General features: G+C 39.6%; 2 protein-coding genes and 1 long non-coding RNA gene across 3 annotated transcripts; all 3 read left to right on the forward strand.

The window, feature by feature from the left end:
• Positions 1–1531: 1531 nt before the first annotated feature.
• LOC126625035 (uncharacterized) lies at positions 1532–4011 on the forward strand. Its single transcript, XM_050294114.1, has 6 exons — positions 1532–1832; positions 1932–2014; positions 2519–2605; positions 2777–2925; positions 3189–3320; positions 3694–4011. Exons 1-6 carry the CDS (start codon positions 1691–1693, stop codon positions 3881–3883), a joined length of 783 nt encoding a protein of 260 aa, XP_050150071.1. The 5' UTR covers positions 1532–1690; the 3' UTR covers positions 3884–4011.
• Positions 4012–9333: 5322 nt separating this feature from the next.
• Positions 9334–14696, forward strand: LOC126625875 (heat shock factor protein HSF8-like). Its single transcript, XM_050294990.1, has 2 exons — positions 9334–9912; positions 13253–14696. Exons 1-2 carry the CDS (start codon positions 9610–9612, stop codon positions 14507–14509), a joined length of 1560 nt encoding a protein of 519 aa, XP_050150947.1. The 5' UTR covers positions 9334–9609; the 3' UTR covers positions 14510–14696.
• LOC126625888 (uncharacterized) lies at positions 9987–10548 on the forward strand. Its single transcript, XR_007624497.1, has 2 exons — positions 9987–10182; positions 10331–10548. It is a non-coding gene; the product is annotated as an uncharacterized LOC126625888 (long non-coding RNA).
• Positions 14697–16693: the final 1997 nt, after the last annotated feature.

The following is a 16693-nucleotide window of genomic DNA, read 5'->3' on the forward strand; positions in this document are numbered from 1 at the left end:
CGACCTGGTCGGATCCCAGATCTAAGGCAGTGCGTGGGTCTGCGTGTGGGCGCACATCTTGGCCGACGCATGGAGCACACACGCCTCCACCAAAGGTACTGTGCTTCACCGCCATGGACGGCAACCAAGGAGGCGCAGGCGAATTTTTTGGCCAACTTTCCGGCAACCCAACTCGACGGGTACGGTGGTGAGTGGCCTTCCGAGCCGCCGCCCCATGACGGTGGGTGCGGCGGTGCGTGGGGGTACCCGAGGTTCCTCCTTAGGTTTTTCGACATTCTGAATCTGTTTATGACGTTCGTTTCCTAAAATTCAATCATGTTAGTATAGTTTTATTAATTGGTCCCTTTATGTGCTTAGGTGCATTTGTTAGTAGCATTTCTGTCCTCTCTAGTTTGCACGACTCTTCGACTACGGAGTATCTATGAGTGGACTCCTTCCAAAATGCATGATTTTACTATTAGAAATGCATACATGAAAAACATGATTTTATGGATACATTTTATGAAACGTTTATGAGAAAATTGGTTTCATGCTTTATGAAATATCATGCCTTATCAGATTTACTTTCTTTGAAGGATTTATGATTTTATATTATGAACATGTTTTATGATATGATGTTTGAGCTACTGAGTTCCGATTAGATATATTTTGGAAATATTATGTTCATGTTTTTATGTGCTGATTTAGTGGTTACTCATACGATCTGTCTACGGGCGAATGATATTGCCTACGGGCGAATGATATTACCTATAGGCGAATGAAGATTTAGTCCTGCCTATGAGCGAATGGTATAATTATATAGCTTCGGTCGGGTGATGTAGGGCCTACGGGTGAATGATACTGCTTTCGGGCGATTTTGATACCACTACTAAGCACACTATTTATGATATTTGTTTTATGAAGTTTTATGGCACGTTAGGGTTTTCAAAAAACTTATTACTTATTATGCTATATAAGTTTTCTAAACTAGGGGTTAGTACGTTGAAGAATAATTGTTTTAGTATTACATATATATAAGCTTGGTCCATTGATATTTTGTTTTGCGCCCCCTCAGAACCTAGGAATAAGGCATACGATTCAAGCTACGAGGCATTCCCATACCAATGGCTTTGTGTCCTTCTCTTCGCTTGGACATTCTTGTAATAGCACTTTCTGTTACACCTTTCGCTTGTATTCTGAATTAGTAGTATGCTTTGAACATGTCGTGCATTATCACTATTATTTTGTTGGCAGTTTAACTTATTATATTATTTTGATAAGGTTGTATTTGAATATTACATTACGTAATTACGCGAAATTTATATACATGTTTCATATGTTCCCAGCATATGCATTCATAAAATAGCTTGAGTCACTCTCGGATGTCTACCAGCACGTGGCCATCTCGTTGTCCTTCGGATACCGGGATTGGAGCGTGTCATTCTTAGTATAGATAGTATCATTTGTAAAAACAAAAACAAAAAAAATTAAAAAAAACAAAGAAACAGTAGCCGTAGGATCTGTTTTAATGAGATTTTGCGGGTGGGATTAACTATGAGTTATAACCAGACATGTAGCTCTGAGGAACACAGACGCCCAATCCTTCAGCCCTAAATTGTCAAATCCCTAACCCTAAACCCCCAATTCCCTCCCCTTCCTCTCAATCTTAGCGTAATTGAGCTTAATTTCGTGTCGAGGGTCCGAAAAGAAAATGGAAGGATTTGAAGTGGAATGGAAGAAACAGGCACAGCAATGGTGGTCTCAATCCCTTCACTACGTTCATCGCATTCCGCCTCAACAGATTTATGCCGCCATGGCCGTACTGCTAGTCACCACGTTTTTGCTCTTACTGGGTATGTATGTATATATGTATATTTGCAGTATAAATTTAGTTCTTGAACTTGTCTGTAATTTTAATTATTTTGATTTGTTTATATATTTTTGTGATGTAGTTAGGTTGTTTAAGCGCCCAAAAGCTAATACGATACTAGTGACTGGGCTTAGCGGCAGTGGCAAGACTGTGCTTTTCTATCAAGTAAGCACTTCCGCCGCTTATTCGATTTTCTTCGTTAAATTAATAACAGTATCATATAACTCAATGTGTAGTAGATAGAAGATAGATTCACCAATTGACCTGCTTTTCACAATCGTTCGTTAGAGCCCGCTAGTCTCATGCTTGGTCCATGATATGTAATGCAATATAATGTTTATGTTAGGCCAATTAATAGGTTAAAAATTGTGCAAGCTTTCTACGAATTGGTTTTGCGTATGGGATTGTTTTTCCGTCAACATTGTAAGATTGTCGTGCATTTGAGATATTATGTTCCTCCTTTGCTTATGTTGTATCCTTTGGTTTTCTTTTCTTTTTATATACTTTCCGTACTCGATGCTTGTTTCTAATAAGATTGCAGCTTGGTAGAAATTCTGAATGCTTTTTTGTTATGTTCTTTTTCCCCCTGTTTTGAGTTTCCTTGATGGCCTATTTATTACATTGCAATGTGGATCTGACTTTTGTGATATGACTTGATGCACATGCCAGCTTCGGGATGGCTCTTTTCATCAAGGTACTGTCACATCTATGGAACCAAATGAGGGAACTTTTGTGCTTCATTCTGAAAAATCAAAGGTGTATTTCAGCTTCTTGTGATCATATCAGATCTTATGTATTTATATCCCTTTGATGTGTGCAAGACCCTAACCACAAACAATTTCGTTGCTTTTCCTTTTACTGTTGTCTTTGTTGATTGTCCTTCAGGCACTTGATGATGCTCACCCTTCTTTTCATTGTCCCTGACAGAATGGAAAGCTAAATCCTATTCATGTTATTGATGTTCCCGGGCATTCTCGCCTTAGAGCCAAACTAGATGATTTCCTCCCTCAAGCTGCTGGTATAGTGTTTGTGGTTGATGCTGTGGAATTCTTACCAAATTGCCGTGCTGCTTCAGAGTAATATTTTCCCCCTTCTAGTATATAGCTAGAATGTGATATTGAACAATGACTATTTTGCCTTCAAGATTATGCTTACATCCATTTTACTACTTCGTGGTAAATGGTGCCAGCCCTACGGGTCTAAGGTCGTAGAGTGATAAAAATGATCATAACAGACAGAGACACCCAAAATTTGGGATGTAAGCATATAGATGTTTACTTTGCATGAAGCTCAAGTTTTTCACTGTAGAGGATGACGTTTGAAGCTTTATTTGCATCAGGTACCTGTATGATATTTTGACCAAGGCGAGTGTGGTGAGGAAGAAAATTCCAGTTCTTATTCTCTGCAATAAGACAGACAAAGTGACTGCACATAGCAAGGAATTTATTCGAAAACAATTGGAGAAGGAAATGTAAGATTTGAATTGTTCTAACATCAGTGTCTTTCTTTTCTCTGATTGATCTTAAACTTGTAACACAAGCTTTCAAGTGGTGTTAATGAGATAACTATATTGGTCGTCTTTGTATCAGGAAGATATTTTATTTTGATAACATCCGGGTTTTCCGTAAATATATTGCTTCCAGTTAACAGTTTTTGCCGTGATTTTCTATTTGGCATCACATTCAGGACAAATTTTTCATTCAATGCTACTCTTGTTTTTTTAACCCTTGTTTCTGCAATTGTTCATTAGCTCGAGAATGCTCTGTGATGTTGTGATTCATATTCATCCTGTTTCTGATTCTTATCTCGAAACCCTGATATATTTGTGACATAACATCTTACAGTGACAAATTACGAGCATCAAGAAGTGCAGTATCAACAGCTGATATTACAAATGAGTTTACACTCGGAGCACCTGGAGAACGATTTGCATTTTTGCAGTGTCAAAACAAAGTTACAGTTGGAGAAGCTTCTGGCCTTGGTGGTGAAATTTCCCAGGTGGAGCAATTTATCAGAGATAACGTAAAGTCGTAGGATATTTGATCCCATTTCATGAATTTGTGGTAATTTCTTGTAAGTTAAAAGATGTTCCAAGTGATTATGGCTCATTGCATTTGGGATGCTCACGCTGCTCTTTTAAATGATTTCTTTTTCCCTTTTAATTGCACTTTTGCAATGTCTAGCCATCCTTGTTTAGTGCTAACCACACGTCCATTTTTACTTCTCACACACCCCTCTTAATTTTCGGCCGTTGGATTGAATGGATTGAAAAAGATTAATGGCCAAAAATTAACAAGGGTGTATGGGAGGTAAAAATTGGTATATGAATAGCACCATCCAAAAACAAAATATGTACAAAACAAAGTTTTGATAAATGGGAAAAAAAAAATTATGTAGGTCACCGCTAGTGGCAAATTAATTAAAAGACCAGGTTGGTCTCACGCTCTCCGGAAGCTCGAAAAAACTTATGGGATAGTCTTTTGAGGACCTTCTGATTGTATAATAGGGACCTAAAAGTGTCCACCAAGTGCTCAATGAAATCTCGTTTGACAAAATCTCGGTAGGACTTGCTCTGCATCTGTCGACAGATTTGCTCGGAAGCTATGGATACATGTCGATAGGCTTACAACATTATTCGGCAGACGATTACACAAGCACCAAGTGCTTGACAAAATAGATCACTTTATAAACTGAAAAAGATTTTGCACATCTCACGTGCTATTTTCGTCTAAGACAGAGAGACGGACTCAATCACATAGAGAGGGTATGGTTTCCCCTTTTTTATCCGACAAAGAATGATTCATGACTCCAAGTCATTTAAAAATAAAACAAAATAAGTCACCTATCATGCGCAGTTTTTCCTAAGTGTCATAACCAATTGTCTAAATGCCTAAGCATTAATTGTGGGCACCTAGGTCTCTTTTGAGAACACCAAGTAGTAGTGGCCTGAAAGGTAATGGTGATGGCGGCATGGGTGATAGCAGTAAAGAATGTGGTGGTGGTGGTAGTGGTGGTGACGGCGATGGTGGTGAGATGTAATGGTGGTGGTGGTGATGGTGGGAGGGGTGATGGCAGTGGAGAATGTGGTGGTGGTGATGGCGGTGATGTTGGTGGCATGTGGTGACAATGTGACAGCAGCGAAGGTGGTGGTGGCAACAATAGTGATTGAGGTGCCCGCTATGATGGTCATGGCAAGGTGGTGGCGGCAGATGTACTTTTATTTCTTAAAACTCTAACTTTGTTTGTCACTTAGTAATACAATCTATTAGTATTATTTCTCTCTTGTAAGTGAAATACATTAGGTTTGTTTCTCATTGAAGGCGTATTCGAACAAATTTTATTATGTCTGGATCATTATGTTGCTTAGCTTAAGTCCCCCACCCCCTTAGTGTAATATATTTTTGTATTCATAAAGAAAACAAAACATGAATGTTGTTATAGCATGCATCATGAGGATCAATCATGATACAACAATAGAAGTTCAAAGGAACTTGCATAGACTGGTTTTATCTAGAACACATAACACCTTCTATACTTCAATCAAGAGTTCATTCTCTAAAGTGTGTATTTGATCAGTCAAGGATAATGTGAATAAATTAAGCCCCTTGCATGTTTTGTAAAGAAGTCATTTTGGACATGCTAGAGCTACAACCTATGTCGTTGATATGAATCTCACTAAAACTTTGGAGGAGTTTGCGAAAGCTAACTCACACTCTAAGTCGAACTTTGAGATGAAGGATCTTGGACTTGTTCATGTCTCGGCATGAGGTTCAAGCATTATTCTAATGGTATCCTAGTCACCAATCAAATTACCCATGATCATCTGTACGCTAGATCCAAAGTGACACCTTTGAAGAGGTTATGGAATCCAAAGTTCCATATCTGAGTACGATTGGAGTTTGTTGTACTTAGCTCATTGCATTAGGTTGGACATCTTTTTCGATGCGCCTACATACCACCATTAGGTTGGTGAAAGACGTTTATATATATATATATATATATATATATATATATATATCTTTATGGAACTACGAAATTTGGGCTTATTTATCCCTAGCATCTCTAGATCCAATCCTTCATCATTGGAGTGATGCTTGCCTTGTTAGTTATGTTGACACAGAGTTCCTTATCAAACCCTCACAAGGCACATTCTCAATGACGTTTTATGCCTTTATCGTTGGGAATACAACAATATTTTGGAGGTCCATTGAATAGAACTTAGTTGCGATGTCTTCGAACCTTGACAAGCTTGCGGTACCTCATTACGACGCTACACCTCACTACGCCACATGTGAGTGAGACACGGTTGAGAGCTCATGTTGAGCTTGTTCGAAGCACTTGTATATTTTTATTCATCTTTGAGTCTCCACAACGATCCATGAAGACTCTGCCACTTGTGTCAACCCAAGGAGACCATACCGTGCTTATGGCGTCTAAGAAGAGTGAAATCAAGAAGATCTCATGTCAAGACAACCTCATTGATCTCTACACAAAGTCACGGCCGAAGTCCACCTTCTCGAAGTTTGTCGGAGGAGTTGGATTGCCTACACTATCTTATTTGCAATATTGGTAGTTTTCAAGGAGAGTTTTGTCGAACTTAGCTAGAGTATTTTGTAGTACATTCACTTGCCTTAATATGCTCTTCATTTTCACTAAGATTTGATAGTTTGATGAAGTTTTACCGAGACACCCAGTTTGGGTTGGTCATAACCTTGACAACCCCGCCGACCCTCTCTCAATATTTAATTACTCCAACCGTTTTTAATTTTTGGGTAAATTACACAGTAACCCCTCAGGTTTGAGGTCTTGCACAAACCCATACAACATCTTTAAAACATTTCACTTTTATACCTCACGTACAATTTTATTTCAAAATAATACGTCCATTAGTTTTTTCATTCATTAATCCGTTAAGTGATGACGTGGCTGCCACATGACTGCCAAATGTGTGCCACGTGACAAAATTAAAATTTTTTTTTTTTAAAACCTAAATCTTCTAACAAAAAAAAATAATAAATAAAAACTTAAATCATAACCCTACCCACGTACCCTCTCCCCCCCCACCCCAAAACCAGAAACCCAAAGCACCCTCCCAACCCCCGACCCTCCCTCCCCAGATCCCCATTCCTACAACCAGTTCGTCTTCTCCCCGCACCCACACTCACCCTCCATCCCCCTTCTCCTTCCTCCATGTTCATCTTCTTCCCCCGAAACCCTTTCCTGCTACCCGAAAAAAAAAAAAAAAAAACAACCCAGCTCGTCTTCCTCCGCACCCGCGACCCTCCTTCCCCAGATCCCCATTCCTACAACCAGTTTGTCTTCTCCTCACACCCGCACTCACCCTCTCTCCCCCTTCTCCTTCCTCCATGTTCATCTTCTTCCGAAAAAAAAAAATCAACCCAGTTCGTCTTCCTCTGCACCCGCACCCATCCTCGCACCCGATTCCACCTCACGAACCCGGCGATGGCGGTGTAGACGCGATCTGATTTTATTTATTTATCTTTTTTCTTCCATTTCTTTTTTGAGTTACAAGGGGAAGAAGAGAGCAGCATGGGGAGAAGGGGGGCTTGAGTGAGATGGGTCGTGGGGTTGGGGGGTGCTACAGTGAGGTTGGTCGCAGAAGGGGGTTGGGGGGGGGATGGATAATCACTGGGGTGGGATAGGGGATCTCGGGAAGGGATAATTGTTTGGGGGGGGGGTGATGGGATCTAGATTTGGGGTTTTTCTTTTGGTTGAAGATTCAGTTTAAAAAAAAAATTAAAAAATTATTTTTTTTACCACGTGGCACAAATGTGTCAGCCACGTCAGCATTTAACGGAGTAATGGATGGAAAATCTAATGGATGTATTATATTGAAATAAAATAGTACTTAATGTATGAAAGTGAAATGTTTTAAAGATGTTTTATGAGGTTGTAATAGACCTCAAACTTGAGCAATGACTAAAATATTGATAATATCGGCGAAATATCGCTAATATTATCGTTTTTCAGAGAGACCGATATTTTCCCACGTATCCCCCTAATTGTAGTTAAAATATTGCGATATTATCGAAACAATCGTCGTGGCTCTATCGTCAGAAAGGCAGCCGAGGCTACGTCGTCACAGCTGCCCATATCTCTCTCTGCAATCCAGGCTTAGACCCAAGATCTGCGCCTCCGTCGTCGGAAATGAAAAATTCATTTTCTCCATATCCCAAAACCCACTCGGGTTTGAATCAAACTGTTTGATGGATCCCCTTGCCTGATGGTGGTCACCGGAAGGTGAGAAAGGGAAGAGGAACGATCCACAAGTGGTGATGGTGCTCGCCGGAGTGTGCGCCACTGTGGTGGAGGTCATGGTGGAGTGTGGGTGTGGTGTGTCTGTGCTCCGAGAAGGAGTTTTGCAGAGATGGGGGGAGAAGAAACAAGGAGAGGAATGGGGGAGAAGGTTCGAGGGATTGGGGAAGGGGGAAACACGAGGAAGTGGGGTGTGTGTGTGTCTGTCTACTCTGGGAAGGAGAGTCGCAGAGAAGAGATGTGGGGGGAGAAGAAAAAGAAAAGTTTGAAAAGTTTGAAAAGTCAGAAGAAGAAGAAAAGTGAAAAGATGAAGAAGAAGATGGAGCGGTGGGGGGAGAAGAAGAAGAAAAGTTTGAAAAGTCAGAAGAAGAAGAAGAAAAGTGAAAAGATGAAGAAGAAGAAAAGTGAAAAGAGAAAAGAGAAAAGTTTGAAAAGATGAAGAAGAAGATGTAGAAGGAGAAAAGTCTGAAAAGATGAAAAGATGTGAACGACAACAAAAACTTGGGAAAGTGAAAAAGTTTCTGAAAAGATGCTTAGTTTGGCGTGGTAAAGTGCATTAGCCTCTGCCTTATGACAAAATAAGGGGTAAACAATAATTACCCATTATCCCGTAATAAATAAATTATATAAATTATTTAGATAATATTTTATTATTTGTTTTTTTTTAAAACAACACCATATTACACTCTTGCATTATATTATTTTATTATTTTTCTTTTTATGATCAGAATAAGATAATCTTATATTATATTTTTATGTGGTACTAAGTCACTCATGTATCTTACCATGCAATGTATAAAGTGTAAAATATAGTATTAATTCATTATTTATAAATGATTATGGTGTGTTTAATTTTTTTTCATTAATTACTACATATTTTCTAAACTCACAATGTTTACCAGCTCGCTATATAATCAACTTAAATCAGTTAAATCCATCATGCAATGCATTTCCTTCCAATTTTTTTTGTGATAAACTAATAGATAATTGACTAAATGAACATCATACAAAGTTTCAATAAAAATTTCAAGTTTTTCTGACAATTTTCGTGGTTTTTATTTAATTTTTATCGATATCGATAATATCCTGATATTTTCATAAAAATTTTCGTATTTTTAGACTACTGGTATTTAATACCTTGAACATGAAGGATTACTATGTAATTTACTTTATTTTTTTTAGTTGAAATTTTGTGGAGGAACATTATCCGTCCCCAGACCCCTGAGGAGGCAAATCGTGCCCGTTTCGTGCGCGGTCTCCCCTTTGCCCCACCTCCCCACCCTATACTTCACCGGTCCCACCACTGTCCGTACACAACACGCAGACTCTTCTCTCTCTCTCTCTCTCTCATAGAAGCAGCAGCCTAGGGTTTTAAAGTCAACCATGGATGGAAATGGCTTCTGAAAGAACCCTATCCAATAATCTTCATTTCTTTCTCATTACGCTAATTTCTCAATTCTACAATCAATTTCTTCAACGGCGATATGGGGGGCGCTGATAACAACAACGGCGACGAGATATCAGTGGCCGCCGGCGGACAACAGGCGGCTTCGGGTTCAAGTTCGGCTCCGGCGCCAGCACCCTTACTGAAATCCAACGCCCCGCCGCCGTTCCTGTGCAAGACGTACGACATGGTGGACGACCCGGCTACCGACCCGGTCGTGTCGTGGACCCCCACCAACAATAGCTTTGTGGTTTGGAACCCGCCGGAGTTCGCCAGGGACCTCCTTCCCAAGTACTTCAAGCACAATAACTTCTCTAGCTTTGTTAGGCAGTTGAACACCTACGTATGTCTCTCTCTCTCTCTCTCTCTTTCTATATACGTGTATATATTTCTCACTGTTTAAAAATATGCTTTTAATGGTGATTGATTTTGGTCAGTGATTGGTGGAGACAGAGATTGGTCTTATCTGCGGATTAGTGTTGTATACAGGTTACCCAAATGTGAGCCAATTAGGCGTATAATTGTGCCGAAAAGACCCTAGATTTTCTGGTTAAGTCTTTGGGTCAATGACTACGATACCCCATTTGGTTTCTAAGAGAATTCAGGGTAACATGTATGGAGTGTTGGGTTTTTTCTTTTATGTTTGTTCTTCCTTGGGAGTTGAAGCTTTTGATTCTGGTTTTTTGTTTTCGGGCTACTAATACCACTTAAAAAATGTGCAATTTGAAAGTTTGATCTCTCTTATTCCTGCATTTTCTCAGCAATCAGATGGAGCAGAAGTGGGATAAAGGGGAAAGAATGTGAGGGCTGATTACAAGGTTAATTATAAATGTAGATATTTTAAATATGTTTGTGGCATATGCAATACTGACCCGGCTGAGGGCTAGCTGCTGATGATAGAGCAGGCGGATGTGTTTTCTAATGTTTCATATAACTGATTGATTAAGAACATCTTAATGAGAACATTTCAACATCAAAACTGAGCTGTTTGTTTATTTTTGAGTTGTACATTGTGCCAGTCTTTAAGTTTCTGACATGACCTTTTGACTGTCTGTTCTTGGAACTATGAAGTATTTAGTATGCTAGCTACTATGTGATCTATGCATAGGCATACTGACTTACTGTCTTTTTTAGTTTTCTAGTATCCTAGTAGTTTGGGTCGTAGTTTTCTCTACGCCTTGGTTATATGTCCTCCTCTTTTTGGTCAGCAACTTGCTAATTGTATGCTTCATATGGTCATTCTGTCTTATGATAGCAAATATATTCACTTACATGTGATGGCTAATGCATTTGACTCTAACCGAGTGTAACGACCACCACTGTGTGCCATTTTTCCATGGATGACTAGAATACTCCATTTGGTTGCTCAGAGAATTTAGGGTAATATGTATGGAGTGTTGGGATTTTTCTTTTGTGTTTTCTTTTTGGGGAGTTGAAGCTTTTGGTTTTTTGTTTTTTTTGTTTTTTTTGTTTTTTTTGTTTTCAGGCAACTATACCATTTAAAGAAATAAGAATGTGCGATTTGAAAGTTTGATCTCTCTTCTTCCTGCATTTTCTCAGCAACCAGATGGAGCAGAAGTGGGATAAAAGGGAAAGAAAGTGAGTGCATGATTACAAGGTTAATTATAAATGCAGATATTTTAAATATATTTGTTGAATATGCAACACTGACCCGGCTGAGGGCTAGTCAAACCTTTATGCAGGTGATGATAGAGTAGGCGGATATGTTTCTTTATGTTTCCTATTACTGATTGAATAAGAACATCATAGTCAGAATATTTTAACAGAAAATCTGTTGTTTTGGACAGTTTTGAGTTTCTAATTTCTTTGGGTCTGGAGCACCGAGCACGTATGGTGTTTGTGTATTTTGAATTGTACCTTGTGCCAGTCATTAAGTTTCTAATGTGACCTTTTGACTGTCCTTGGAACCATGAAGTATTTGGTTTGCTAGCTTTTATTAGATCTATGACTTGGACATGCTAACTTACTTCCTTTTAAGGTTTCTAGTATCCTTGTAGGTTGGGTCATAATTCTGTCTACGCATTAGACATGGTAACTAGCTAAGCTGTAATCTTCATATGGTTATTCTGTCTTATGATAGCAAATATCTGCACTTACTTGTGATGGTTAATTCATTTGGGTTCTAACAGAGTGTAATTGGGTTTGTAACGGCCATCACCGTGTGCCATGTTATCATGGTTGAAGATATCACTGTTGGTAGAAATACCACTATTTCTTTTACGGAAAGGTTGCTGGAAATATGGATATAAAATTACAAATAGAACAGTGGTTAAAATTAAAGACATCTGACTGTGATTTAAAAAGGGTTGTGATTTAAAAAAGGGATAATTCTTTTGTCTTTCTACGTGTTTACCTCATTCATTCTTATGCTTTTCCATCTCCCTATAGTGAAAGGAATTTGTTGCCTTTCTGGCCAGAAATGTGAGACAAGAGGTCTCATACTTTTTATCCTGTTTTATGGCTGTTTGATTAAGGTTGGTCTTTGGACCATGGTGACTTTGCATGCAAAGCATGTAAGACATGTTTAGAAAGAACAATTAGATATTTGCCACCATAGCACTCATTGTTATTTTTATTGAGCCATATTTCAAATAGTATTCTATGAAAAATTTAGTTTAGTTCAAACTCAGAGATTATCTGTATACTGCATTCAAAATTGTTTGTATAGAAATCAGAGATGCAAAACTTGTGAGCGTCTTCTTTCACTATTCATCTTGAAATGACTATGCATTAAGGACATAGCCTGGAAATTTTCATTGTCTGTGGATGTGGAGAAATGTGACATCTATGTGTAAGACTCTTTTTGGTGCTTTTGGAGAGTTTACTTGCTGAATGGTTTCAGTGGGGTGACTTAGACTCCGGCTATGAAACACTTTTGGTTCCTAACATGTCGATGGTCATGTAGTGAGTCAGAGACTGCATGGAATAACTAATTCTATGAAGTTAGTTTTGGAACCTTTTTATGGTTTATGCTTTCCTGTGGACTAGACAGATTGGAAACTGAATTTCGGATAGGCCTCACATGATAGGTTATCTTTTCTGAATGTGATCCTTAATAATGTATCCACATCTATTCTGAATCTGATCCTTAATAATGTATCCACATCTATTTATTCACATCTATTTATTTTGGTAACACTGAGTTACCTCTTCTGCCATCTCCGAATCAAATGGGGAAAGCATTGCAAGGCCAGATTCTTCAGAAAACATTGCTTGAGCAGCCAGTGTTGGCTGGTTTACATATTTTGTTCGTGGAGTGGATAATTGAGTTGTACTCTTCTGGTAGTATTGTGGGATGAAAGAACTCGTTCCTTAAAAATTTTGACGTGGAGAAGTTTCTAAATGTAGGGATTCAAGTTGAGTGGGAGTCCCTTCAGTTCACGTTGAGCTAGGTCGTGAAACCTTCTGATGTTCTTATTTTTTTCTTTGCTTATTTTCGGGATACACTAAGTAGCCTTAAATAATTATTCTCTTCAACTACATTGATCAATTTGCATTTCTCATAAATGATGGGTGTTTGATCCATTGTATTCATCAATGTTTGTCTGCTTATCCTGATATTGTTTTTGTTTCTTTCATTCCTTTGCTAAACCATGAAAAAGTCCCTTCATTTTTACCTTTTCCATCATGTTGATTGAACCCCTTCACTTTTATTCGAAAAGGGATTTAGGAAGGTTGATCCAGACCGCTGGGAGTTTGCGCATGAGGGATTTTTGAGGGGTCAGAAAGATCTCCTTAAGAGCATCAACCGGCGAAAACCTGCCCATGGACATAGTCATCAACAGCCACAGCCATCACATGGACAGAATTCAATGGGTGCATGTGTAGAAGTTGGGAAGTTTGGCCTCAAGGAGGAGGTTGAGAGGCTAAAAAGGGACAAGAATGTGCTTATGCAGGAACTTATCAGGTTAAGGCAGCAGCAACAGTCTACTGATAACCAGCTACAAACAATGGTGCAGCGTCTTCAGGGCATGGAGCAGCGGCAACAACAGATGATGTCATTCCTTGCAAAGGCTATGCATAGCCCTGGTTTATTCACTCAATTTGTACAGCAAAATGAGAGCAGTAGGCGCATAACTGAAGTCAACAAAAAACGGAGACTTAAGAAGGAAGGTATTGCTGAGAGCGAGCGTTCTAATACTCCTGATGGACAGATTGTTAAGTATCATCCTCCCATGAACGAAGCAGCAAAGGCAATGCTCAGGCAAATCATGAATAGAGATATATCTTCTCGGTTGGAATCTTCTAATAACAGTTTTGATAACTTCCTTATTGGTGATGGTTCATCATCATCATCCGGTGCAGTAGACAGTGGGAGTTCTTCAAGCCGCACATCAGGAGTGACTCTTCAAGAGGTGCCGCTAACTTCAGGGCATGGCCTGCCTTCTGTAATTTCTGAAACACATTCTTCTCCACGGGTCACTAACTCTGGAACAGTTATGAGATCTCCATTCTCAGACGTCAATGCCCTTGTTGGAGCACAAGAGTCCCCATCAATTCCCATACCTCAGACAAATGTAATTATCCCGGAGCTATCTCAAATACCAGATTTTCCACCCGAAGGCTTAGTGGATATTCCTGAAGAAAGCATGGCAGGTGAAGACACTGGTGTTGGATTTATTGAAAACATGGCATCTGAAGCAGGTGATGGATTTATTGACCCCACTTCAGAGGTAATGAATGGGTCATTGGCGATAGACTTTGATAATATTTCCTCAGACATAGAAGCATTTCTAAAGGATTGGGATGATATTATACAAAACCCGGGGGCAGATGAAATGGATTCTACTTGTGCAGAAGTAGGATTGCGTATGGAAAATGAAGAGCAGCAGCCAACAGAGAATGGGGACAAAACCCAGAATATGGATAATCTGACGGAAAAAATGGGACTTCTTACATCAGATACCAAAGGGGTATGATCTATTTATCTGCTAATGTACATTAGTCTCATCACTATCTAAACTCCACAGACAACATACTAATGATCGTATTTTGATCTCGGGTCCTTTATATGGCCCCGTTGAAAACCAGCTGTACCTTCATCTGTATCAGTACATCTCGTTCTTTATTTTGCAAATCTTATGCGACTAGAGTTTCTAGTTTCCATTTCCCTTTTGATTTTTTGATTTTTCTTGTCAGTGTTGAATGAAACTGGAAAAGGACACCAGCCTTTTATTTGAAGCAATTGATTACCGAACGCTTTCTCTGCATTAGAGCACTTCCAGTGTAGGGAAGGCCTCAATGGCAATTGGCAATTGAATCCCCTCCACTGAATAGTAATTACCTTTGAACACTAATTGCTTTTTGCATCATTACCCCTAAACTGAGTAACTATGGGCAATAGGCAATAAAATATTAATATTTTTTATTTTATAAAATAATAAAAAATAATTTTTAAATTTTGAATATAATTTTTAACCAATTTCGTCACACCATGTGTCATTATCCAACAACAACAACAACAAAGCCTTTTCCCACTAAGTGGGGTCGGCTATATGAATCCTAGAACGCCATTGCGCTCGGTTTTGTGTCATGTCCTCCGTTAGATCCAAGTACTCTAAGTCTTTTCTTAGAGGCTCTTCCAAAGTTGTCCTAGGTCTTCCTCTACCCCTTCGGCCCTGAACCTCTGTCCCGTAGTCACATCTTCGAACTGGAGCGTCAGTCGGCCTTCTTTGCACATGTTCAAAATCACCGGAGCCGATTTTCTCTCATCTTTCCTACAATTTCGGCTACTCCTACTTTACCTCGGATATCCTCATTCCCAATCTTATCCTTTCTCGTGTGCCCACACATCCCACGAAGCATCCTCATCTCCGCTACACCCATTTTGTGTACGTGTTGATGCTTCACCACCCAACATTCTATGCCATACAACATCGCTAGCCTTATTGCCGTCCTATAAAATTTTCCCTTGAGCTTCAGTGGCCTACGACGGTCACACAACACGCCGGATGCACTCTTTCCATCCAGCTCGTATTCTATGGTTGAGATCTCCATCTAATTCTCCGTTCTCTTGCAAGATAGATCCTAGGTAGCGAAAACGATCGCTTTTTGTGATCTTCGCTAGATTGCTCCGGTCATTAGTGTGGATAAGTATATAAATGGATAGAGATAGGAAAGCAAACACAAGATGTACGTGGTTCACCCAGATTGGCTACGTCCACGGAATAGAAGAGTTCTCATTAATTGTGAAGGGTTTACACAAGTACATAGGTTCAAGCTCTCATTTAGTGAGTACAAGTGAATGATTTAGTACAAATGACATTAGGAAATATTGTGGGAGAATGATCTCGTAATCACGAAACTTCTAAGTATCGGAGTGTGGTGTCGTCTTGACTTGCCTTATCTGTCTCATAGGTAGATGTGGCATCTTCTCTTGAAGTACTCTTCCTCCATCCAGGGGTGGTATCTTTAACTGGTGGAGATGCACAAGGTAATGTATCAATTTCACTTGAAGCTTACTTGTAGTTTCAGGCTTAGTCAAGCGCGATACAAACCATGTAGTAGGAGTCCCCCAAGTCGCCGAGCTAGGGGGTCTGCTGAAAGAGGTGACAGACAAGGTAAGCAATCAGAGCTCCGACTGATTGTTCACCTTCTCCCCATCTTGCAGCAGCATGAAGGATAAAGAGAAGAAAAATGAGAAGAGATGATATGAGATACTTTTGCTTTTGAAGAAGTAACTTTCCACAGGCTTATTCTTGAACTGAGCTGGAGGGTTTTCTGGTTTCCTCCAGAGTATAAGGCCGACTGAAGAATTTGAGGGTCAAAACAAGTCCATCAAATCTAGAGTACGTTCCACCCTGCTGATATGGGATACTTTTGCTTTTGACAGAGTAATGAATGTATCGGCACGTGTGCTGTTACGCTTGTCTCCACATGCTTCCTTGTATCCTTCGCACTTGCCCTATCTGTTCCTCAAGCAGATGCGGAATCTTCCCTGGAAACATAAGATGTTGAAGATGAGTACTCGAGAGCAATGCCAGGTAAGTAATCAGGTAAGGGGTTCCAGGCAGTCAGTTCCTGGCTGGAAGCTTGATTCCAAGTGCTGACTGATTGCTCTCTTTCTCCTTGTCTTGCAGGTAAAAACAAGGCCAAAAGAAAAG

This window comes from Malus sylvestris, chromosome 6 (assembly GCF_916048215.2).
Source record: "Malus sylvestris chromosome 6, drMalSylv7.2, whole genome shotgun sequence".
NCBI classification, from domain to species: domain Eukaryota; kingdom Viridiplantae; phylum Streptophyta; class Magnoliopsida; order Rosales; family Rosaceae; genus Malus; species Malus sylvestris.

Bases quoted from the DNA above. Each gene is read 5' to 3' on its own strand.
- LOC126625875 (XM_050294990.1), top strand. From the start codon at position 9,610: ATGGGGGGCGCTGATAACAACAACGGCGACGAGATATCAGTGGCCGCC. The intron at 9,913-13,252 runs GTATGTCTCTCT...TTATTCGAAAAG, and splicing joins TTAGGCAGTTGAACACCTAC to GGATTTAGGAAGGTTGATCC.
- LOC126625035 (XM_050294114.1), top strand. From the start codon at position 1,691: ATGGAAGGATTTGAAGTGGAATGGAAGAAACAGGCACAGCAATGGTGG. The intron at 1,833-1,931 runs GTATGTATGTAT...TTTGTGATGTAG, and splicing joins CACGTTTTTGCTCTTACTGG to TTAGGTTGTTTAAGCGCCCA. The intron at 3,321-3,693 runs GTAAGATTTGAA...AACATCTTACAG, and splicing joins AAACAATTGGAGAAGGAAAT to TGACAAATTACGAGCATCAA.